Source organism: Anser cygnoides, chromosome 2 (genome assembly GCF_040182565.1).
Source record: "Anser cygnoides isolate HZ-2024a breed goose chromosome 2, Taihu_goose_T2T_genome, whole genome shotgun sequence".
NCBI lineage: Eukaryota > Metazoa > Chordata > Aves > Anseriformes > Anatidae > Anser > Anser cygnoides.
In genome coordinates this window covers 163,509,465-163,532,180 of record NC_089874.1, presented here as the reverse complement: position 1 = coordinate 163,532,180, position 22,716 = coordinate 163,509,465, and the positions used below count along the sequence as shown (strand labels likewise).

General features: G+C 50.8%; 1 protein-coding gene across 3 annotated transcripts in view; it reads right to left on the bottom strand.

Annotated features, from left to right (window-relative positions):
* Positions 1 to 1,480: 1,480 nt before the first annotated feature.
* Positions 1,481 to 22,716, bottom strand: part of NRBP2 (nuclear receptor binding protein 2) — a 33,450-nt gene continuing 12,214 nt past the window's right edge. Inside the window, exons 2-19 of one of the 3 annotated variants that reach the window (XM_066990985.1) lie at positions 20,341 to 20,463; positions 20,059 to 20,160; positions 19,727 to 19,816; positions 19,117 to 19,157; positions 18,944 to 19,038; positions 18,619 to 18,642; positions 18,186 to 18,269; positions 17,457 to 17,512; positions 16,635 to 16,730; positions 14,655 to 14,787; positions 14,387 to 14,489; positions 14,190 to 14,240; positions 13,376 to 13,511; positions 6,141 to 6,194; positions 5,633 to 5,696; positions 4,656 to 4,711; positions 3,966 to 4,057; positions 1,481 to 2,753 (exon numbers count right to left, since the gene is read on the bottom strand). In XM_066990985.1, coding sequence (XP_066847086.1) covers positions 2,534 to 2,753; positions 3,966 to 4,057; positions 4,656 to 4,711; positions 5,633 to 5,696; positions 6,141 to 6,194; positions 13,376 to 13,511; positions 14,190 to 14,240; positions 14,387 to 14,489; positions 14,655 to 14,787; positions 16,635 to 16,730; positions 17,457 to 17,512; positions 18,186 to 18,269; positions 18,619 to 18,642; positions 18,944 to 19,038; positions 19,117 to 19,157; positions 19,727 to 19,816; positions 20,059 to 20,160; positions 20,341 to 20,463 — 1,620 coding nt within the window. In that variant the 3' untranslated portion in view covers positions 1,481 to 2,533. Of the gene's footprint in view, positions 2,754 to 3,965; positions 4,062 to 4,655; positions 4,712 to 5,632; positions 5,697 to 6,140; positions 6,195 to 13,375; positions 13,512 to 14,189; positions 14,241 to 14,386; positions 14,490 to 14,654; positions 14,788 to 16,634; positions 16,731 to 17,456; positions 17,513 to 18,185; positions 18,270 to 18,618; positions 18,643 to 18,943; positions 19,039 to 19,116; positions 19,158 to 19,726; positions 19,817 to 20,058; positions 20,161 to 20,340; positions 20,464 to 22,716 lie in introns of all 3 variants that reach the window. The other 2 variants (XR_010828859.1, XM_066990986.1) reach the window with 2 other exon arrangements.

The window sequence follows — 22,716 nt, the reverse complement described above, 5'->3', positions numbered from 1 at the left end:
ATCATTAAAGTTGCAAAAGCCCTCCAGGATCATCTGGTCCAACTGTCTCCCTACCACCGATGTCACCCACTAAACCCTGTCCCTAAGCACCACGTCCAACCTTCCCTTGAACACCCCCCAGAGACAGTGACTCCACCACCTCCCTGGGCAGCCCGTCCCAATGCCTGACCGCTCTTTCTGAGAAGAAATGTCTCCTCATTTCCAACCTAAACCTCCCCTGCCGCGACTTGAGGCCATTCCCTCTAGTCCTATCACTGGTTACCTGTGAGAAGAGGCCGACCCCCAGCTCCCCACCCCTCCCTTTCAGGCAGTTGCAGAGAGCAATGAGGTCTCCCCTGAGCCTCCTCTTCTCCAGACCAAACACCCCCAGTTCCCTCAGTCGCTCCTCACAGGACTTGTGTTCTAGAATGTGCTCTTGCAACGTGTTCTTACAGCAGGGAAGGCCAATGGTATCCTGGGCTGCACCAGGGAAAGCCTTGCCAGGTGGCTGAGGGTAGAGCCTTCCTCTGCTCCGTGCTGGTGAGGCCACATCTGGAGTGCTGGACCCCATGCTGGGCTCCCAGTGACAAGAAAGAGATGGACTTACTGGAGTGAGTCTGGTGCAGGGTCACCAAGATGGTGAAGGGACTGAAGCATCTGTTGTAGGAGAGGCGGAGAGCAGGGGCTGCTCAGCCTGGAGAGGCTAGCAGTGGCTCATCAATGCGTACAAATGCCTGATTAGAGGCTGAAGAAGATGGAGCCGTGCCCTTCTCAGCAGATCCCAGTGTCAGGACAAGAGACAATGGGCCCAAACTGAAAAATGGGAAATTCCATTTGAACACAGGAGGACACTTTTCTTCAGCAAGGCTGGCTGAACACTGGCACAGGTTGCTGAGAGAAGCTGTGGTGTCTCTACCCGTGGCGATACTGCAACCTGACTAGACATGGCCCTGGGTGACCCAGCTTGAGCAAGGAGCTTTGGGCTGGAAGACCGCTGAGGGCGGAATGGACCTCCTGGGATCTTGGGTGGTCCCTGCCAACCTCGACTCTTCTGTGATTCTATGTCTACAGCCCGTCATGCATTCAAAACATCCAACAACAGCTGGTTAACGAACTCATAACTGCTGAGTACATCATGGCCGGTAGGAGGGGGAACCATCACTCAAACTGAGTGGTAACAATGTTAAAAGAAACAATTAAACCGGGTGAAATGTGTTAAAGAAGAGCTAATGAGCTCATCAGGGAAATGAAGTAACTGGTATAGGAAGGAATTTCTCAGTTTGCAAAAGCAAGTGCAAGCTTGTTCTGGAGAAGGAGCAATTTTTGAATCATGCAGCTGAATGACGTTTCTCTACTGGATTCCTCCGCTACCCAATTTACCTGATTCTGTGGATAAGTCTGTTGAACACAAGGAACCTTTTTTACTCTTCTTAACTGTAAGAGTGACTAAGAAATTATTGAGTGTTTTGCTCAGTGGATCAGCTCCTCTGATGAGATAAGCTGCTTTCAATGGCTTTATTGATTTGTCAGTTTCTGTAAAGTTGGCACAGCGCAGCACAACTGGGAAAACAGCACAATTTGACAGCTCAGCGTAGCATCGTAGCATGGCAAACCCAGCCCAGTGTAATACAGTTGGTGGAACACTGCAAAGCGTAATGCAGGCACAGAGGACCTGGCACAGCACAGCACAGCACACCAGCACAGCACAGCGTGAGGCCGATGGCACCATACGGCACAACACGAACAGCATGGAGCAGCACTGCATAGCTCTTGCTACACAAATAATTCCTGTTTGCAATTTTCACCAATTGAGCCTGACATGCACTGCAGCTAAGATTGCCCCTTTCTCCACACTAATGACAGAAGTTACAAATACTCTAGGAGAAACAGGGGAGGAAGAGACATCAGGGGTTTCCCCCTTAAGATATCATGAGATTTTGGAAGGCCTAAGACAAACAGGAGAATGACAAGGGTTTGTTCAGCACCAGTGGCGTTTCCACGTTTTTGACATATTAGGATCCAGCTGGTAGATTTGGATTTCTGGAATCTTCTCCTGCCATGTCAAGTCCAGCTCACAAAGTCGACTCTTCAGCTTATACCAAAGTGTGCAATTCTAACTACAAGGCATCACAGTGTTTTATCTGTGCTGGAGAAATCAAAACAGGAATAACTGGATATAAAGAACAGAATGTGGCAGATTGGAAACTGCACCAGAGCTTTCCAATCCTGCTCCTCTCCTCTCTTCTGCATGTATCACCAACTGGCAAAGAGGAAAAAAAATAGCTTTGGGACCTGCAGTGAGAAAAGCTTATAATTCCCAGAGGCAAATTTATCAGTTTGGGGAAGTCTTGCAGCAGCTTTGTATCTTCACAAATACCATCAGCAAGGGGTTGAAGAGGTGCTACCGCACTCCCCCACGCCTCACAACTCCCTCCGGCTTACTGCTGCGTGAGTGGGGGCCAGAGCGCATACTCGTGCACGGGCCGTCCCCTGTTTGCTGGTTACTCCTCCACTTGCTGTTGTCTTTCCATGCCACAGCTAAGGCATACACCTCTCATGGACTGCAAAGATTCAGTCTGGAGCGAGTGGTCTGGTCAGTCCCACTGGAGGAAGTTCGGTCAGAAGCCCTGCAGCCTTCCCGTCTGGTGTGCTGCCTGTCCCTGTGGCACAGGAGACCCTGCTGTCCCAGACTGCAGCAAAGTGACTCACAAGGGAGGAGACCGGTATTTGTGGAAGGCATTTTCCAGGAAGTTAGCCAGCTTTTCACAGTCATCCTAAAATAAAAGAAAAAGCAAGCCAACAGATTAATTTGGCTTGGTACCTTGGATATCTCCTTCCTTACATGATTGTGTATATTCCTTCCTTACGTGATTCCATCTCAGTCTCCAGATTTTATATCTGAGGTTTGATATGGGAAGAGAACAACTCACGAGCAGTTCTGGAACATACCACTACTAATTATTGCATTTACTGAATTACACCAAATGACCAATCAATCAAGAATGGAACCTTATTGTGTCAGGTGCTGTATAAAGGCAAAAGTCAATTCTTTGGAGTGTCCAATCTGAAGGAAAAAAACAGGTCCAGCTTTTTTTGTTTAGTTTAATTTCAACTTAACTAACTTACCACTGGATCTAAAATTATTTTCTATGGCTACCTGTTTTTATAGTATCCTTATTGCTAATTAAAGTAATTTTTAAAATGGTATCACTTTTTGTTGGTTTGGCAACTATTTTGTACAGAAATCTTTTTTTCTAACACATTCAGGAGTAGTTGTTTTATAACACAATTAGAATGTTTATTCATTAAGAGTTACTGAAATACATTATGATATGTAAAGGATGCAAAACACCCACATCTTGTGTCATAAAGGGTTTTTGGAACTGCCAGAAACTAACTCAAAATACTTATTCAAAAAAAAAAAAAAGTGACTTGTTTTCTCATTGCTTAGAGGCACTCTCCTGTCCCTATTGTTGATAAATTACTACCTTTCTTTTAAGAAAAAATTTGTATTTTGAAGGCAAGATTTGTAAGGCATAGATGGTATCTTTTGTTAGACAAACCACTCTTACAGCTGGAAAAGCAAATGAGCATTTGGGCACACAAGTCCTTCAGATTAGAAAAAAGCAGCATACTTCCAAGCTAAATACAAGCTCAGGACATTTGCTCAGTTTAACAAGATGTACATCAGTTACACCATCTGAGAGAAAAGGTAGTCACTACCTGTGAAGTTAAAAAGACGTTAGAGAGGGAAAGATGTTTTAAAAGGAGATTATCTCCTAGGAGAAAGAAAGAGAAAGGTAATTTGCAGTCTGGAACACAGACCAGTGAAGTATATTCTACAGTTCTAGAATGCCCCGAATGCCATGTATTTTCCAGAGCACAGGAGAAAGCACCCCATTGTTTCAGTGCCAAGCTGCACAATCACCATGCTCAGATGAAGAAAGGAAGAAAGTCTAAATGTACTTTTTCTCAGGTGTACTCACATATATTTTTCATTCAGTGAACCCCTTCCTTGTCTAATGTCAGCATCCAGAATGAGGAATTCTCCAAAACTTTGCCTACAGCCCCAGAATTCCTAACTTGTACAAAATAAAAATAGATATATTTTTAATTCTCTCCATGCTGTCTTTCCTTGAGGCTATTATGCTGTCGGAATGACAGGGCAGTTCTGCATTCTCACTTGGAACTGTCTGTAAACACCAAGGGAGAGCCTGGAAGTGCAATGTTGGGGTAGGTCACTTCTGGCAGGCAGAAATTTGCAAAGTGACGTAAGAGCAGCTGTCTGAGCAACACAGACTACTGGAGCAGTTTCTCTGGGAGATAGGAGGTGGCCTTGACTTCCTTTCCCGTCACTCTGGTTTTCACATTCAAAATCAGTGTAAGGTTGATGTAATTAGTGTTGTGACCCTGCCAACACAATACAGCTGTCCCTTCAAGCCCAACAGCACGGGCAAAGTATGGAGGGAAAAAAAAAAAAAAGTGTCACTCACTGCAAAGGGAATTAGCACAGCATGGAGCTGCAGGCTGGGCATTGTGACTGCTCCTGGCTGCCAGGCAGGGAATGGAGGAGCTCCTACTCCTCTGAAGCATGAGGTGCCACATGGATTTGGGGACTGCTGTTGCAGCACTGTGCACGCACAGCTGAGATGGCAAGGAATGGCAAGCAGGCTTACCTCGTGGATGAATCCGTAATGCACCAGCTCTGTGGCCAAGTCCTTGGAGTTATCAGCTGCAGAGAGGAGGAACAGTGAGAACATGAACGTTCATGCACCTCAGTTTCTCTTCTACTTGTAAAGCACACCTATTCTAACTCACAGCACACCCGCATTATGCTTCATTATGCTTCAGGGGTATATGCAGTGTATTTCTGGCTGGCTAAGTAATTGCTAAGTAATCCTGGGGCAAATAAAGTACAGCAGTGAGCAAGGAATTAAAGCAGAACAAAGCACCAGTCAGGAACAAGCTCCAGCCCCAAAGCACACAAAGCACAATAGTATTGGCAATGTGTCACTTTGAGATTTTGTGCTTGTTTTGGCTGAGCATGAAAAGAAAGCAGGCCACTACCTGTAGGCAGAAAAACACAAGGAGCTGGTGAAGCAGCAACTCCCAAGCATTAGTTCCCAAGCTTTATGTTTTCGTTTTGTCTGTAAGGCAGTCAATGGATGCTAGCTGCATGGCTCCCATAGGACTTCTGCATGTTTTAGGAAGGAGCCGCTGTGTTGGACCTTCTCCAAGGAGAAGCACCCTTCCCCAGAGCCACAGGACTCCCTTAGAGGACAAGTCACCTTTTCCTTTGAAAGGTATTGCAGAGACTGCACCAGTGCTGGGGAATGAGGGTAGAATTCACTCATTCACTAGTATTTCCCTTGGAACTCCACGTCCCAAATTTCAGTCTTAAATGCATGCTCTTGATGGCCACTCACTGGACTGCCAAAGTTCACTACTTTAGAGTGCATGCTAGTACTACATGCCAGAGTGGATAAGAACAGGGGCCACATGGTTATTATGGTTTGTTCTGCTTTCCCAGTATGAGAAGGAAAGAAAAACTGACTTTAAGCACAATCTGTGTCTAACATACTCTGAGCCTAAACCTCACCAGGGCTACCAGGCAATAAATCTGCATTCATACACAAAAAACAAGTAAACCTACTGGGCAGCAAGTCGTAGCTCAACTGTCGATGCAATTTGTCCTCCAAAATCAGCAGAAGAGTGAGCTGCAGAAAGAAGAGAGTAATCTTTACAAACACCAGTTTCTCTGTAAGAGACAACAGTGCTGGCTCTTCCATCAGCACTAGAAGCTGTTGGCAGGGGTGAGCAGAGAGGGTGTTGGTAACTGCTAACATGCTGGATGTCTTTGAGTGTCTTACAGAAATGTTCTCTAAGCAGTCACAGATAAGCTGCAACTGTTAAGTTAGAAAGAAGCAGAGTTAAAAGACGTCCAGACAAAGATATCAAGGACTACTGTCCTGAAGCCGGGGGGCTCTGGTGGCTTCACTCTTCTTTGGGCTTCTTTTGTTGTAAAGAGACAAGAGTAGGTTCTTCAGGTACTGCAGCAAACTAGCTGAGACCAAACTTTGTCACAGTGGGATGCCAGAGTTGGGTACAGAGAGCAGGTCTTGCTCCAGTGCCTCGTGGAGTTGCTGGAGCTGAATACTTACATGCCACTGGGTCTTGTCTTCATTCAGCTCCATGTTACATTGCATTTGCACCACCTAGAAGAGGGCAAAGTAAACATCAGCCTGGACACAGCCCCTTTAGTTCCCCCAGGTCTGCTTTGCTCCTGATTTCCAAGCATGACTCTCAAAATCCTATTTAAAACCTGTAATTCCAACTGCCAGCCTGATCTTTCCCCCTGCCCACATTTCTAGGAATTGTCCAGGTGGAGCAGCTGAGGTATAATTTAGTCCAACACCCAGTTACAAACTGTCATCATCAGCTGGTGGAGAGGTGGGTAAGTGAGGAGTCCTGTGCAAGGTGTTGTTCTGGGATAGTTTTACAGCCAGGGTGAATTATCCTGCTTCATTTGTCAGGGGTAGGTTCCCCCAGAATCCTGCCAAAACTCGTGGTTACATTTTAGTACTGTACTTGTTCATGTCCTTGAGGGATGACCAATTCTTAAATCAGACAAAAGTGCAAAACTGAAATCCCAAGTATTATTGAAGTGAAATACAGGGTTTCTTTTGGAACCAGGACTGCATCACATCACAGAACATTCAAATGTGTTAGATAAATATGGATTTTTATTAGTATGTTTGAGTTCCTGTGAAGTAACAAGATGGGTCACACCAGAAGTCATGTTGTCTGGGTAAAAGAGAGACAGCATGCCATTGGCCAACCCAGAAGACAGGAAACCTAGTGAGGAATCAGCATCCATGTTCCAAGCAGATTCTAACAGGATTTCATATACAGTCCTTGATTTCAGGCCTATGCTCAGAGGAGAGTTATATGCTTATTCCTTTCTCTTGCCCAGTACCCCTATATTACAACTCCTTGCTATGACAAATATCTCCAGGCATTTAACACTCTTCTCAGTTGGAAAACTCGCTGTCCTCTGATCTTTATCATCTCCAGGCCATCTCTTTCTCTTCCAAGAACTGACCAACACAAGTGTATGCCCAAGGTGGGTGCCCTTTCCTTTACACTGAGTAATGCCAGCACACTGTCTGGCCATGCGCTCCTTTGTTTATGCACTGAATTACCTGGAACTGCCCAGCATCTTGCACATATCATCAAAGAGAAGGCTGATGATGTCTGAGTGCATCACTGCCACCTGTTCTCTATCTCTCTTTACCTGATACCCATGATAAAAGAATCATCCAGGTGGGAAGGGACATCAGAAGGTCTCTAGTCCAACCCCCTACTCAAAACAAGACAAACAGTGAATTCAGACCAGGCTGCCAAAAGCCCTGCCTGACTCAGTTTTGAAAACCTCCAAGGATGGAGATCCCATAACCTCTTTGTGCCCTGGTCCACTGTTTAACCATCCTCACCGTGAAAAAAATTTTCCTCGGATCCATCCAGAATGTACCCATTTCAATCTGTCTCTTCTCCCAGTGTGCACCTCTGTAAAGAGCCTGGCTCCTACACAAAGAGCATGGCTTCCTCCATCTCCTCAGAAATCCCCTCACGGGTATGGGCAGGTTGCCATTAGATGCTCCAAAGCCTTCCCTTTATGCAGAGCGAGCCCTGCTCCCGCAGCCTCTTCTCCCAGGACCAATGCTCCAGCCCTGCACTGCTTTACTGGCCCTCCATTGAACTTGTTCCAGTTTATCAACACCTTTCTTCAGTGTCCAGATGCAGAATAATGACAGCGTGCACTTTTCTTTGCCTAACAATCCCACAGACATCTCATCCTAAATAGTTCTATTCACAATCTGCAACACTCAGATAGTTCTTAACAGTCACAGAGAATGAAGAGTAGATGTCATTTTGGATGCTGAAGAAACCAGTGCTCTAGGGAAGCACTGGGGGATTTCACCCTGACCTCCTGACCCACCTGACCACAGCAAAAAAAACCCACATAGGCTAAAAGGAGTAGCTGTACACCACGCTAAAATGGACATTTCTATTTGTCACCATCTCCTGTAGCCTGTCTTTGCAGTTTTAATACAGCTCTAATATTTGGTTTTGGAGCACAGGTGCTGATTATCGTTAGAGAGGGCTGAGCTGTGAGTGTGTGCATGATCCGCACGTCATCAACATCCTCTTTTATCTCTTCTCACTCTTGCTTCTCTTTCTCACCTCTTCTGCTTCTTACATCTCTTCCCAGCTAAATCACACTACACAGATGAACTAGTAGTTTGTACACTCTCCTGTGAGAAGAAATACAGTACAACTGGTATAACCTAATCAAGGAGTATTTCCATAAAGGAATGATGAAATATCACACTGCAGTGCACTTAAGAAGCCTAAAAAGGCTAGAAACATTTTCACTTCAGTTTAAATTAACTGTTGTTAATGGTAACTCATAAGCACATGATCTTGAATGTGCTGCAGCACCTCCTGGATGGAGACAACTCCAAGGGCCTGCACCAGCAGCACAAGAACCTGTCATGTGGCATCAAGTTCACTCATTAATTTCAGCTGCTCTGGTCACGGTGCAGAGCAGAAGTCCTGTGCTCTACTTTCCACGTCTTTATTCCCTCCCTTGGGGCTGGCACAGCTGGGGCGGTAGGTACTTGGGTGGTAAGTTACCAGCTCACCCATGCTGCTGAAAATGAATTCTTCTTGGTAGAGCTATCTCCAGCCAGATCGGCCAGCTGACCTCACCTATTGCAGGAGTGCATAAAGGGAAGTCGTCAGGGATGTGATAAGGACAGAGCTGTCCGATTCTTTGGCAGGGTTGTCACAGTTAAACTAGCTCTGAAATTCAGGATTAGTACTTTTAGAGCTACTGTCAGAGAGCTAAGGGTGATGCTAAGTGAATTTTGCTAGGAGAAAAAAATGTGAGTAAAAATGTGACTGAAATGCAAAACTATTTAAAAGCAAATTTTTCAGCAGGCCGAAAGTATGATCCCTAAGAAAGATGGAAGATAGGTAAAAGCCGGCCCTTGCCAGGGCCTCTGGCAAAGCAGGAGGTAAGTCAGACTCCGAAGAAGAAAGGCAGCCTGGTTGCCTGCACTCTGTACCGTCCAGCTGCCTTTCCCTGCTTTCTCCACGCACACGCATAGGCCCCAGGTTCTGATGTTCACTCCATAGAATCACAGAATCACAGAATCATCTAGGTTGGAAGAGACCTCCAAGATCACCTAGTCCAACCTCTGACCTAACACTAACCAGTCCTCCACTAAACCATATCACTGAGCTCTGCATCTAAATGTCTTTTAAAGACCTCCAGGGATGGCGACTCAACCACCTCCCTGGGCAGCCCATCCCGATGCCTAACGACCCTTTCAGTAAAGAAGTTCTTCCTAATATCCAACCTAAACCTCCCCTGGCGCAACTTTAGCCCATTCCCCTCGTCCTGTCACCAGGCACGTGGGAGAACAGACCGACCCCCACCTCACTACAGCCTCCTTTAAGGTACCTGTGGAGTGTGATAAGGTCACCCCTGAGCCTCCTCTTCCCCAGGCTGAACAACCCCAGCTCCCTCAGCCGCTCCTCGCAAGACTTGTTCTCCAGACCCCTCACCAGCTTCGTTGCCCTTCTCTGGACTCGCTTGAGCACCTCAATGCCCTTCTTGTAGTGAGGGGCCCAAAGCTGAACACAGCACTCGAGGTGTGGCCTCACCAGAGCTGAGTACAGGGGAACAATCACCTCCCTAGACCTGCTGGCCACACTGTTTCTGATACAAGCCAGGATGCTGTTGGCCTTCTTGGCCACCTGAGCACACTGCTGGCTCATATTCAGCCGACTATCAACCAATACTCCCAGGTCCTTCTCTGCCAGGCAGCTTTCCAGCCACTCATCTCCCAGCCTGTAGCTCTGCTTGGGGTTGTTCTGCCCCAGGTGCAGGACCCGGCACTTGGCCTTGTTGAACTTCATACAGTTGGCCTCAGCCCATCGGTTCAGCCTATCCAGATCCTCCAGATCCTCCTATCCAGATGACACTCAAGATAATCTGCTTCATGAGCTTCCCTGGCACTGAAGTCAGACTGACAGGCCTATAGTTTCCCGGGTCCACCCTCCGGACCCTCTTGTAGATGGGCATCACGTTTGCTGACCAGCAGTTGACTGAGACCTCCCCTGATAGCCAGGACTGCTGACAAATGATGGAAAGCGGCTTGGTCAGCACTTCCGACAGCTCTCTCAGTACCCTCAGGTGGATCCCATCTGGCCCCATTGACTTGTGTACATCCAAGTGCTGTAGCAGGCCGCCAACCATTTCCTCATGGATTATGAGGGCCACATTCTGCTCCCCATCCCCTTCCACCAGCTCAGGGGGCTGGGTACCCATAGAACAACTGGTCTTGCTGCTAAAGACTGAGGCAAAGAAGGCATTAAGCACCTCAGCCTTTTCCTCATCTCTTGTCACAAAGTTTCCCCCCCGTATCCAGTAAAGGATGGAGATTCTCCTTAGTCTTCCTTTTTGTGTTTATTTATTTTTAAAAACATTTTTTTTTATCTTTAACAGCAGTAGCCAGATTGAGCTCCAGATGAGCTTTGGCCTTTCTAATTTTGTCCCTGCGTAGCCTCGCAACATCCTTATAGTCCTCCTGAGTAACCCGCCCTCTTTTCCAAAGGTCATAAACCCTCTTTTTCTTCCCATGCAGTGCCGCAGCCCCTCCTGCACATTCCCCACCTCGACAACTGCACAAGGGGCTGCAGCAGTCATGGTGCAGGTCTGCCCATGGGGGCTTGCTGGGCATCCTGCTGCTGCCTCCCAGAACAGAGTCTGCACTGCAGCCATGCTTGTTTGGGACTTGCAGGTTTGCCCAGCTGCAAGTTTTCATGAAATGTGTGGAAACTTAGTGCCTTTGAGATCACTACTCCTTTGTCAATTTGAGCAAAAACTATGTGTTTTGTTTGTTTGTTTGTTTGTTTTTTTAAACAGTTGTTGAACACATTGGTCAGACAGATAACATACTTGCAGCACTTTCCTTGAGGCACTAGGTGAAAAAGCATGTAACATATAACAAGTATATAACAAATGCAAAGAGGGGAGAAGATAAATGCTTAGGTTTACATTTACATTTCTCTAACATATCCAACTGAGCACCACAGCACTCTCTCTAAAAATAAGCACTGAGCCCTATGAATAAAGCATAACTTAAGTGCACTGAAAGCTGATTCTCAGACTGCTATGAAGAAACCGCTGATGATATACTTTTTGAAGGAAGGCATTTCACAGAATCTTGCAGGAATGAGAATTAGGTTTAGTCCTCCATAGCACTTTTAGCATTAATTCAATGTAAGTACGAAATTCTATTTGTACCATCCATGGTAACACAAAGACAGTGCCATAGGTGATTGATGACAAATGACTTAAAAGTGTCAGTACAGGGAAATACCCTGTACAGGGAAATAACAGGTCCAAATTTTTTTATTTTATTTTTTTAAGAAACAGAGGTACATACAGACCGGTGAGCTCCTCTGCCTAATCTCAAAGATGGCTGGCAGTTCAGGAGACAGAAGTCATGATAAGAAGTGCCATGCTCAAGCTGTACCCTGATGACAGCAGCCAACAACCTTGTCTCCCCATGGACACAGCCAGCATACTGAGGGAAGGAATTATTCCCCTATGCTCAGCATTTGTTTAATTACACAGAATGACTCAGGTTGGAAGAGACCTTAAAGATCATCTAGTTCCAACCCCCCTGCCATAGGGGGTCTACATAAGGGTCTACATCCAGGGGTAGACTCAATTTTTAGCCTCCAATAGACAAATTACATTGATAAAGTGGAGCAAGTTCAATGGAGCGCCAGCAAAATGATGCTGGGCTGGAGCACTTACGCTGGGAGGAGAGGATGGGGAAGTTAGAAGGTTATGGAATCTCCATCCTCAGAGGTTTTTGGGACCCAGTTAGATTACTGATGTCCCTTCCCACATGAATAATTGCATGACAGAACAAGACTCAGCACTGGAAACCAAATCCAGGCTGGTCTCAATGGGAAATGAAGCGCACTCAGTTCCCTCGGTAGCAGTGATTAATCCCAGCAACCTGCTCCTCAGAGAAGTGGTGGATTTGTCATTTCAAAATGCTGTCAAATCCATGTTGCCCACCCTTCCTGCAAAAAAACATTAGACAAATAGATACAGAGTCATTGATTCAGAGACACTGTGTGAAATCCAAGAACCTGAGAGACAGAGATTATCTTGCAGATCCTAGTCCTGGCACCTGAAACTGATTCTAGTACATTAATAATAGAGTAAATCATGAAAGAAGCCTGCAAAAGTACGCCGCCACCACAGAATCCCCAAAAACAAGGGCTGAAAGGGATATCAGGATGGCATCCTGCCCCAAACCAGACCCACCCGTCCTTGGCCACATCCAAGACATTTCTGACCTGAGTTAGACTTCCACAAGTGGGGACTTTGCCCCTTCCCAACTGCCCATTCATTCTTACCGCCATCAGAAACCTCCTCCTAACATCCTTCCTGCAGTTTATACCTGCAATATTCTGTTCTGTCCCCCAGGTGAAGAACAGGTGCCTGTTCTCTTGCTGTGACAATCACTTGCGTACTTCAGCCCATCTCTAATCTGTCTTCTCTTCCTTAAGCCAAACAGTGCCAGTTCTTGGGCTTTTCTAACAAGGCAAGTTTTCCAGCTTTGTTCTTTACTGGATGCCTCCAATCAGCCCCATCTTCCCCAGAGCACACGGTCCCATGCTGCAGCGTTGACGTGCTCTGTTCAGCAAGGGATTACATCACGGTTTTGGAAGGCCTCACTGCTGCATAAAGCACCCTGGTGCTGTGTTGGGCCTCCCTTGCCCTCCACCCTTCCACTCCCATCCGAGATCCATATACCCACTTGCAACAACCTTGCTGCCTGTGACTTCAGTGTCAGGTCGAGCAATCTTGTCTGCAGTGACAGGCAGAACAGGCCCTGATCTCAGATGGCATCTAGGTTGCTCTCAGATACTGTTAGTACCAAATTTGATACTGATGATCAATTGATCAAATGAGGAGGAGGTTTCAAACCTGAACCCCGGCAACAAGGCACAGGAGATGCTGTGCCACCAAGCTGCCTGCAGATGTGTGAGGAAGAAAGGCAGAGCCAAAGAATCAGAAGCGATGGGGCTGCTCCAGAAGGTCTCAGGTGAAATGGACATCACCAGCTCCAGCCAAAAGGAGCGTCGCAGCCCTGGGGCAGCCAAGGCACCAAGAACAGCTCTCACCCGAGCTAGAGTTCAGTGCATGGCTAACAGGAGAGATCCTGCAGTAAGGTGTCAGGAATGGAGACTTTCTGCTTATTCCTAGTGGAGAACTGTCACCACCTGGATCTGACCTTACCTTCCTGGTCTCCACATCGAAGGGCTCTGGGGTGGGGGTCTTGGCTTTCTGAGTGTCCTCCTGGGGCTGGGATAGTGCGCGTGGGAGGGCATGGGGTCTGGAAACAGCGAAGTTCATCAGAGGATAAATCCCATTCCTGGTGCAGACACAGAGAGAGGACAAACAACTGAGCCCTGTCCTCTTACAGCCCTGGTGAAGGTCTGCATGGAGGGTCATGGAGCAGAGCAGGGGGGTCCGAACCCGTGGAGCAGCAGCACTGGCAGGCAGGTAGCACAGTGAGGAGATGGCAGACCATTGAGCTCACCTCACCTGGCACTGCAAACCAGCTCTGCTCACCCACACACGGGGAGTAACAGAGGGGCTCCAAGGAATGACCAAGCACTCTCCTAAAAATGGGACGCTCCACATGTGCTGCAGCACAGGCCCCTGGCCCTGCCTCCCTGTTGTCCAGGGAGTGGAAGGCAGAGAGACAGCATGGATGGAAGCTGGGTGTACACATTACAGGTCAGCCAGCACCACTTTCATGTCTGCAGTCAGGGCTATTTGTCTTTCTGGAGCCACAGCAGTGCCAGGCAATGCTTCCAGATATTGCAGCTTGATTATCTGTGCTTTCAAAGATTTAACGTGGTCCCCTGTGTGGCTCGCCCAGATCAACTGCCACCCTCTCAAACTGCACCCTAGAGTTAGTGGGGGTTAGGGGACAAGCAATTCATATGTAGGTGCTCTTCTGGAGAGAAGGAAGACTTCTCAACAGGAGCACAGGCCCAAAGAATGGGGTGAGTAATGGGATCCTGGGGACATGCCCACAACCTACCTGACATCTTCTAAGAATTTGTCAAGTTCAAGGAAGGAAACCTCTGAGTACCTGGGAGAGAAGCAGAACAGGAAGATTACTGGGGGAAGCAGGAGAGAAGAGCAGCAGTCTACGCCACCATGCCGGGATCATCACACTGGATAAAAATCCTGGGCTCAAACCTTTGTCTGCTCCAAAATCACCCTGCTAATCCTCACCTCCACTGTGCTCCAGGCCGACCCTCTCGCCGGATCTCTGCCATCACCATGTTCAGGTCCAGTTCCTTTATCTTCTCCTCCACCACATTCTCCGGCATCAGATCTAGGGCAAAGCCAGAAAAGGGCATCAGCTGGGAGGTCCTGCACAGGTGGGTCCTGCAGCACAGTGCCCAGGGAAGGTCTGTGGGTCACTGCCTTTTTCCTCAGGCTCTGTTGGGGCTGGAATACAAGCTCAAATGGGGCAGGCTGACCTCTCACAGTTACTCACACTGGTTGTTGATGAAGCAATGTGCTGCCAGCAGCTTAAGGGAATGGACCTCAAAAAGCACGCGGTGGAAGAGCAGGTTGTTAGCCGTCGGTCGCTTGTCTGGGTTGAGGGTCAAGCATGACAGAATGAACTCCTGAGGGTCAAATAAAAGGCATAAACTGGAGACAAAGCAGGATATGGTCCTGCTTCATCTGCATCACTGCCAGCCCTGGCTGCCTCTCATGGGAAGCAGATGTGAGCAGCTGCTTCCCACAGCACAGCACCGATACTGAGGGTGCTGCAGGTGGGCAGCATTCTGCTGGGTATCCGCCAACAGTCCAGCTGCAGAACTCTGCTCCTGACTTGCTTCCATCCAGCTAGGAGTATGCAGTGCAAGCCCAGGTGTAAGGAGAAAAGGCAGGGGTGTATCCTGGCAGCCAGTCAGGGTCAGCTCTGAGAGCAGCAGCCCTCCAAAGAGATGCTGGTGGGTCTGGAGAAAGGGCAGATGGAGCCAGCTGGAGGAATTCCTGACAGCAGCAGGGGAGGAGGGAGGCATCTGCCCGTTTCTGCTTCCTGATGGTAGAAAAGCAAGATCTTCAGCTTTGCATGACACATGCTTCTTCTGCGTGCTCCACTCTAGGGCCTGTCCCCTTCAAATGCCCCTTGCTGTTTCTGTACGGGTATCTGGCTAGGGCTGCTCAGAACAGACACAAAGACGAAAAGAGGACCAGAGCAGAGATGTCTGTGTGGGTGCCCACACAGCCTACCCCTCATGGCCACCTGCAGTGAGCAGTGACACTGTCCCTGGTGCTAATTGCTCAGCAAAAGAAACTCTCAGGGACGCTGTGCTAACAAGGGGACTGCCGTGTAAAGGGGGACAAGGTTTATTATGGGATGTCTGGGGGAATTCTGGGATCAAACGAGATAATGTGGGGCATGTACAAACTTATGGGATGTTTCAGGGATGGGCCAAAGGAGGAGGAAGGGGGGGGTTGTGTGGATCAGGGAGGAACGTGGAGGGGATGCATGCTGCAGGTCAGTGCACTTTTCTGGCTGAGCCCTGCACCTGGTCTCTTCAATCTGTCCTGTTTTCTTATTAAGCTCTGTTCCTAAGTATCACAGAATCACAGAACGATAGAATGGCTTGGGTTGGAAGGGACTTCAAAGATCATCTCGTTCCAACCCCCCTGCCATAGGCAGGGACACCATCAGGTTGCACAGGACCTCGTCTAACCTGGTCTTAAACACCTCCAGGGATGGGGCATCATCCACAACCTCTCTGGGCAACCTGTTCCAGTGCCTCGCCACCCTCTGAGTGAAGAATTTCCTCCTAATCTCTAATGTATGGCATAAGTATGCATGGCATGAGTTTGCATGACATCCTCTAGTGAACGTCAAGCCAGGCTAGCTGGTAAGTAAAATGAATGCTTGGGGTGGGGAATAAGAGACCAGAGAGACCTCAGGGCTTACTTGGCAACCTGTAGGACAGGGCTGACACCCCAGTGACCTGCGAAAGGGATCGCCCTCAGCGTAGGTCCTTAGAAGCAGAATGCAGCTATTCACACTGTCTGTATCTATGTGGGTGCCATGAATGCGGTGCTCCCTGGCCTCTACTGAACTGTTTTCAGTTGGCCACATCTGTACCGCATGCGTGTGTGCGGGCACATGCGTGTACATGGGCGCCTATTGGGAATTTACACAGCATCACTACTTGGCAGGACTGGGAAACGGGTGGGGACCATCCTCCCATCCTGACCTGCCCAGGGGGAGGAATCCCTGTGCCCTTCAGCCCACCAGACTGGCTTCCCTCTGGTTTCCAAGAGGTTACTGTCTCTGTGCCCCTTTCTGAGTGCCAGTGTCACCTGGAGTGCACAGGAGCACCAGGCTGCTTCCGTCCTTCAGATGCCAGCCAAGGGGAGGTGTCCGAGGAGGGGGGAGTTGCCCCCAGGAGGGATGCCTGAGCCTCACTGGTGGGTCAGGCTGCAGATCGGCTGCACTCACCCGCATGTTGGGATCGTCCAGAGAATGTCGTGCCCGCACGATTGCCTCCTCCGAGACTCGTGTGTCCCCGTTGGTCTGGATCTCCAACACTGCCATCTGGGGAAGGAGGAGAGCAGCTGTGTCTGCAGGCAGCCGAGCCCTGGCTCTGTCCTTGAGGGCTTCCCAAGGCACACCCCCTGCCAGGGTGGCAGCGGTGGAGCACCTCAGCAGGGCACACGGCCCAGCCAGGCCTGCCTCAGGCCCTGGCACACCTCTGCCCACAAGGTCCGGATCTCCAGGGGCTTCCCAGGGCTCCCTGGCAGCTCTGCCCTTGGGGCCTATTTCTCTCCACCCCAGCACTCCGGGCTGCCCACACACGGAGCAGATGCAGGGGGCTGCTCTCTGGGCACTGTGCAGAGGGGTGGACAGCACAGAGAGCACCAACAGCCCCACAGTCTGCCTGGACAAGCTACGCAGGGCAGCGCATGTGTCCCGGGAGCAGCACAGCCCGTCGCTGCCCTCCACAATGACCCTTTCCGGGGCTGCCACAGCCTGCAGAGAGACCGTCAGAGGCGGCCGAGGAGCACCAGCTGGGCACAGGAGGGGGAGGTGAAGCTCTCTGCTGTGCCCAGGGCTGGGCCATGGCAGCAGTGGCTGTTTTGCTGCACCCATAAGCGATGTCTCCATCACGGCAAGGGACCCCCAGCTCACAGAAAGGCTTGGAGAAAGGCAGGGAGACCTCTCGGGGAGCTCCCAAGGCCAGCCAGCAGGCTCCACAAGGGCAAACCTGTCAAGCAGGAGTCCCTGCAGATTCCCAGGCTCTGCAGCAGCCCTACTCCGTACCTCCAGTGCACACATCCCAAAGGAGAAGATGTCCACAGCAGTCCCATCAGCCTTTTCTGCAAAACCAAGCCAAAAGCACATCACACCAGAGGCAGAGGCCATCACCCACTCACGTTGGGAACAATGTGCCCAATGCTTCATCCCTACAGACACCTCCCCACACACTGCTCTCTCTCCCTGCCCAGCCAGCCTCACTCTGCCCGCGCCTCTGCTCATGCCTGCTTCTCCTACCCCTGGCATGCTTTTTCTCCCAGATGCCCTGCTTTCCCATTTACTCCCCTCGAATTTGCCCCAGAATATTCACGATGGGGATCACACTGATTTTGCACATGGCACAAAGACTCCTTACTCCTTCCTTTTTCCCTGGTCCCTGTAACATTTTACACACTTTTGAGTGTTGCTGAGCCATAACCTTTTCAGAGAGCAATCTGTGGTCATACCGAGACCTTGTTCCTAACCAGTAATAGCTAATGCACAGTCCATTACCGTGTAGGCACAACTGTTTTTCCCACATGCACAGCTCTGCACTAATCAACACTAAATTCTACCTACAATGTTATCACACAGTCACAAGATCTTCTGTGACTCATGGCTGAGAGCTTTAGTTATGAATGCACTGAATAGCTCTGTATTGTAGCAAACCCGCTGTGCCCACGCTGTGCACAGGACCCCTCCAACCCCCTGGGCCTCGCTCTGCCTGCACGCCCTGGCGGACAGAGTCCCACTCACGGCCATACTCCGGGGGAAAGAAATGCAAATTGCGCAGCTCTTCCCTCTCAATCCTGATGGGGCTTCGCAGGTCGTCTGGAAGGGCTGCATGGGGAACAAGAAATGCTCTGAGACATGGCTCCTCCGAGTTGGCTCCCCAGGAGCACCTGGAGCACAGGTGGGAGCTCCAGGGCAGTAGGGATTTCAGTGTGTGCCCCTGCCCACAAAGAGACCAAGCAGACCACGTGGGGGGGCACTCAGTTTCCCTGCTTGCAGGACCCCTGCTCCTGCAATGGGAGTAACAATTCCCGTCCTGCCCGTACAGCCCAGGACCACCCCTTGGTGCTGTAGATCCTCACTGCCAAGAGGTGCCCAGGGCCCACTGGGGAGCAAAGTCCACCCAATGATGGGTGATGGGATGGATGGGCTGGAGAGGTGGCAGAGGGACACTCACCATTTGCAAACACCCTGTGCCAAACTGCCGGTCAGTGCCGATCCCAAAGAAGGTAAGTAAGAAGGCGTGGAGCAGAGGACACAAACAGAAGAGAAGGTAATGCTACACTTTGCACAGATGATGCACATGTCGGTGACGCTCAGGTGATCCCCCAAGGGACCCTGCAGCTCTCACCTCTTCCCCAGCCAGCACCCCCTCATCACAGCATCCTGCACAGCTCCTCTGCCTCCCTGGCTCTGAGTCTCCCTTGCCTGGCACCTCCCTCCTGCTGATCCTTCTCATAAGCACTCAGAGCCACAGGGCTGCAAGAGCAGCAGCATCCTACCTGAACCAATCTTTATGAGCCCGTTGTGCTGGATGAAGATAGTGTCACTGGTGAGATTGCCGTGGATGATGGGAGGCTCACAGGAGTGCAGGAAGCTGGGGACGTACACAGTCGCCCTGAGTGTGCTGCCGGTGCCCAGCCAGAAGGAGGATGGCCAGTGGCAGCAAGCTTACCTGAGAGCAGACAGGATCTGAGTGCACCAGCGCTTCCAGGCCTAGAGCAGAGACCAGAGCTCTCCATCAGACGGGGCACACATCAGAGCCCGGCAGCAGATAAGGTCAGCCCTATCACCCAGAAACTGGGTAAATCAGCCCTCCACTAGCCCTGTAGGGACTGTCACTCAAATATGACCCACACAGTGTCCCAGCCACAACAGTCTCCTTTCCAATCCCTGTTCAAAAAACACCATCAGAGCTGAGAACATTGGTGCCACAAACCTTATCAGCAGACAGAGCTCTCCAGGGCACCAAAACCCTGGTGGGAGCATGGAAGGGCACATCACAAGAGGGGGCAAAAGCTAGGTATGGTTATGGGGACCATGCACATGGTTTGCATCAACAGTAAGTTCCAGTTCTGTGAGTACATAACTGCACTGGTGTGGTAGTGAGCTCGAATTGCAGGCGAGGGCTTTGAGGTTCAGCATGGGGCCCCCAGAACTCTCATCTGGGTGACTCAGGGAGTGACCACATGCACTCGCTCTGCACTGTAAGAGACCCTCTCCCAGCAGGCACAGAGCCTCCCAATTCACCTGGGACGCTTCCTATGTGCTCTCAGGGAACCTACCCTGGCATTCATGGCCTTGTGGTTTTTCTTGGTTTTCTTCAGGAACTGTTTCAGGCTCCCTGAGGACACATATTCTGTGATGAAGATGACCTGAGAGAGGACAGAGGTATCAGCTTTCCAGCCTCCCTGCACTGCCAGCACTGAGTGCAGCCCATGGGCAGCACCAGCACACAGCCTGAGTGGGGCTCTGCATAAAGCTGAGAGCAGGCTTCTGGCCACGGTGTCCCAGAGAAGGAAGGGGAGTCCAGGGGGTGGGGTAAGCAGAGCTGGGATCCCACCCTCATCCCTCCAGCCTGGCACCCCCAGACACCCCCTCTCCGAGTCCTCCTTACCCGTGCCTTCGAGTCCTTCACATCCAGCCAGTATTTGTGAAGCTTCACAATGTTGGGGTGATCCACAAGCACCAGCTGCTCAAACATGGTCTTGATCTTCTCCTATGGGCAAAGAGGGGACAGATGAGGTGGCAGCTCCTGGGACTCAGCAGGATACCTCAGAGAGCAAGGGAAGCTGGGACTGTGAAGCAGGCTGGGCCCAGGTCACAGGAAAGCTGGTTTTGGGGTACAGAGGAAACATGGGGCTGGGGGCACGCTCTCCAACGGGGAGGGATGGCTCACCTCATGTGCTTTAAAGGCCTTCTTGTCAGTGAAAAGCAGCTCATTCCACACCACCTCCACACCCTCCTCTGTGTCCATGGCAAGGAAGGTGCTCTGGATGCCCGGCATGTTTCCCTGATTCACCTGCAAGGCACAGGAATGCGTGAGACTGCTGAGGAGCATGCCCTGCCCCCAGCCCCCAGCCCCACTGGCAGCCCTGTGCAGAGAAACATGATGCTTGGACGTGGATGGGCTTCAGCATCCTGCTCCTGAACAGGATCCTTGCCCATAGGAGGCTCTGCCCAGGACACAGGGAGCGGAGCAAACCCCCAGCCTGCTGCCTGCCCTGCCTGGCCCTCAGGACCTGCCTGCCTGGGAGCTTGGGTCCTGCAGCAGCCGGTACTGCTCCTCCAGGACACAAGTGTGCAAGACAGAGCCAGCGATTCAGAGCAGCTCCAAGGCCAGCCCCTCTCCCCTCTTCCAGCCCAGAGAGAAGCTGGCCACAGCAGCCACCTGCCAGCACCACTCTTGCACACAGACCCCACATGGACTCCACATCCCAGCAGACGTCGGGGAGCAACCCACGTTTGCAGCTGATGACCGCAGACACTCACAATGGATGGGGCAAACTGGAAGGTGCAGACAAACCAAAGCTGTGACATCATCTCTTTTAACGTCTTGAGGTGACTGGGGTCACTTCTCCATGCCCCAGGGTCTGTCCGATGAGTTTCCATCCCCAAAGGTCACAGAGCTGCATCCCTGGGCCCTGCAGAGAGCAGCTCTGCCATCATCACCTTTGTGAGCCACATCCAGCATGGACGCAGCTGCGGCAGCACTGCCCCTGTGCCAGGTCACTGCTGAACTTGCCTCGAGATCAGCACCAGACTGCCCATCCTCAGGACAGTGGGAGCCCACAGAAAACCTGTTCAGAAGGCACCCAGTTCTGATAAGGGCTCAATAGCATGGAGACACCCCCACCAAGGACCGGGGTCCTGCCTGCCAGGAAAGGCGCCTGCTGTATCCTGAACTGCTGGCTGCGCTGGCTGCACGCGGTCACTGTCCTTGCTCTTCCCCCATCAGCATCACTGCACAGGAACTCACCTGCAGCCCCTGATCTTCCTTCTCTTCTCCTGTGGGTTGGGGTCACCCTGCCAGCCCCTGCAGCTTGGGCAGAGGCAGCACTGCCCGCTCCCGTTGGCACGTGGCAGGGGCGGCGCAGAGCTGCCGCAGCCAGATGAAAAGCAGGATTGTTCTGCTGCTGCCAGGGGCCGGCGCGCAGCATCCCACTACCGGGGCTTGGACTGCTACAGCACAGGGCAGCTGTGGGTGCAGGCACGGAAGGGTCACACAGCACCCCCAGCTCATTAGCAGGGAACAGACGGCCAGCTTGTGGCCCAGTTCCTGCTGCGGAGGCACAAAGCACCTCTATTATTTGTTCTCTCTGCTCACAGGCTCCACGTGCTTCGCACAAAGCCCAGCACAGCCAGTGATGGGGCCAGCTGGCCTTGCCGGCTTCAGCCGTTCCCACAAGTCCCCACGGCCTGCCTGGGCTCCAGTACGATCAGCCAGCACCGAGCCAAGGCAGGTCTCAACGGAGGCTCTGCCGAGATGGAGGGCAGCTGGGGGCAAGCACCCAAGAACCATGAGGGGGCCATTGGTCTGAGTACTCCATGAAGCTGCTTTTCTGCCTCTCTCAAAAAATGCCACTCAAAAATCCTCTCATGATCTTGACAAAAAGCCTGTCCTGAACCCAACAAGTGGTCACGAGGCCTCAAGCAAAACGTCAGGTGGGGAGCATGGCCCTGACAGCCTCTCCATCACCATGAGAACATGCAGGAGCTGCACAGCACTGTGTTGAGGTTACTGATGTCTGGCTCGAAGGCACGGCTAGGGCTGAAAAGCTCTGGTGTCACCTCCACCCACCTCTCTGTGTTGCAGTGAGGGACCCAGCCTGCAGGACCCCAGACCCGCACACCAACTGCTCCCACCCTTGATGAAGTGGGTGCTGATGGGTGCCTCCCGCCCCTGGGCAACACCAAGAACTTGACGTGAGCTCTCAGCACAGGGATGTGAACACACTCAGTCTTGTGCTGAATGGCAACAAAACCCACACTGAACAGCTGTCTTGTGCGCTGAGCTCTCAGACTGCATAAATAAATAAATGCTGCATATAAACATACAGGTGACTGAGGGCAAAAGGAGTTGGCTGCAGGTCACTGTCATTATCTGATACCATGCCTTTCAGGGGCACTGTGGACACCACGTGGATTTGGACTAACAGGCAAAAACTCTAAAGCCAGACTGGGAAAATTCCCTGTTCAGACTGCTTCCAGAAAGCCCTTGGCAGGAGCTGAGGCCAGCCTGAAGAGATCACTGGGGACGAGTAAGTGAAGGTTT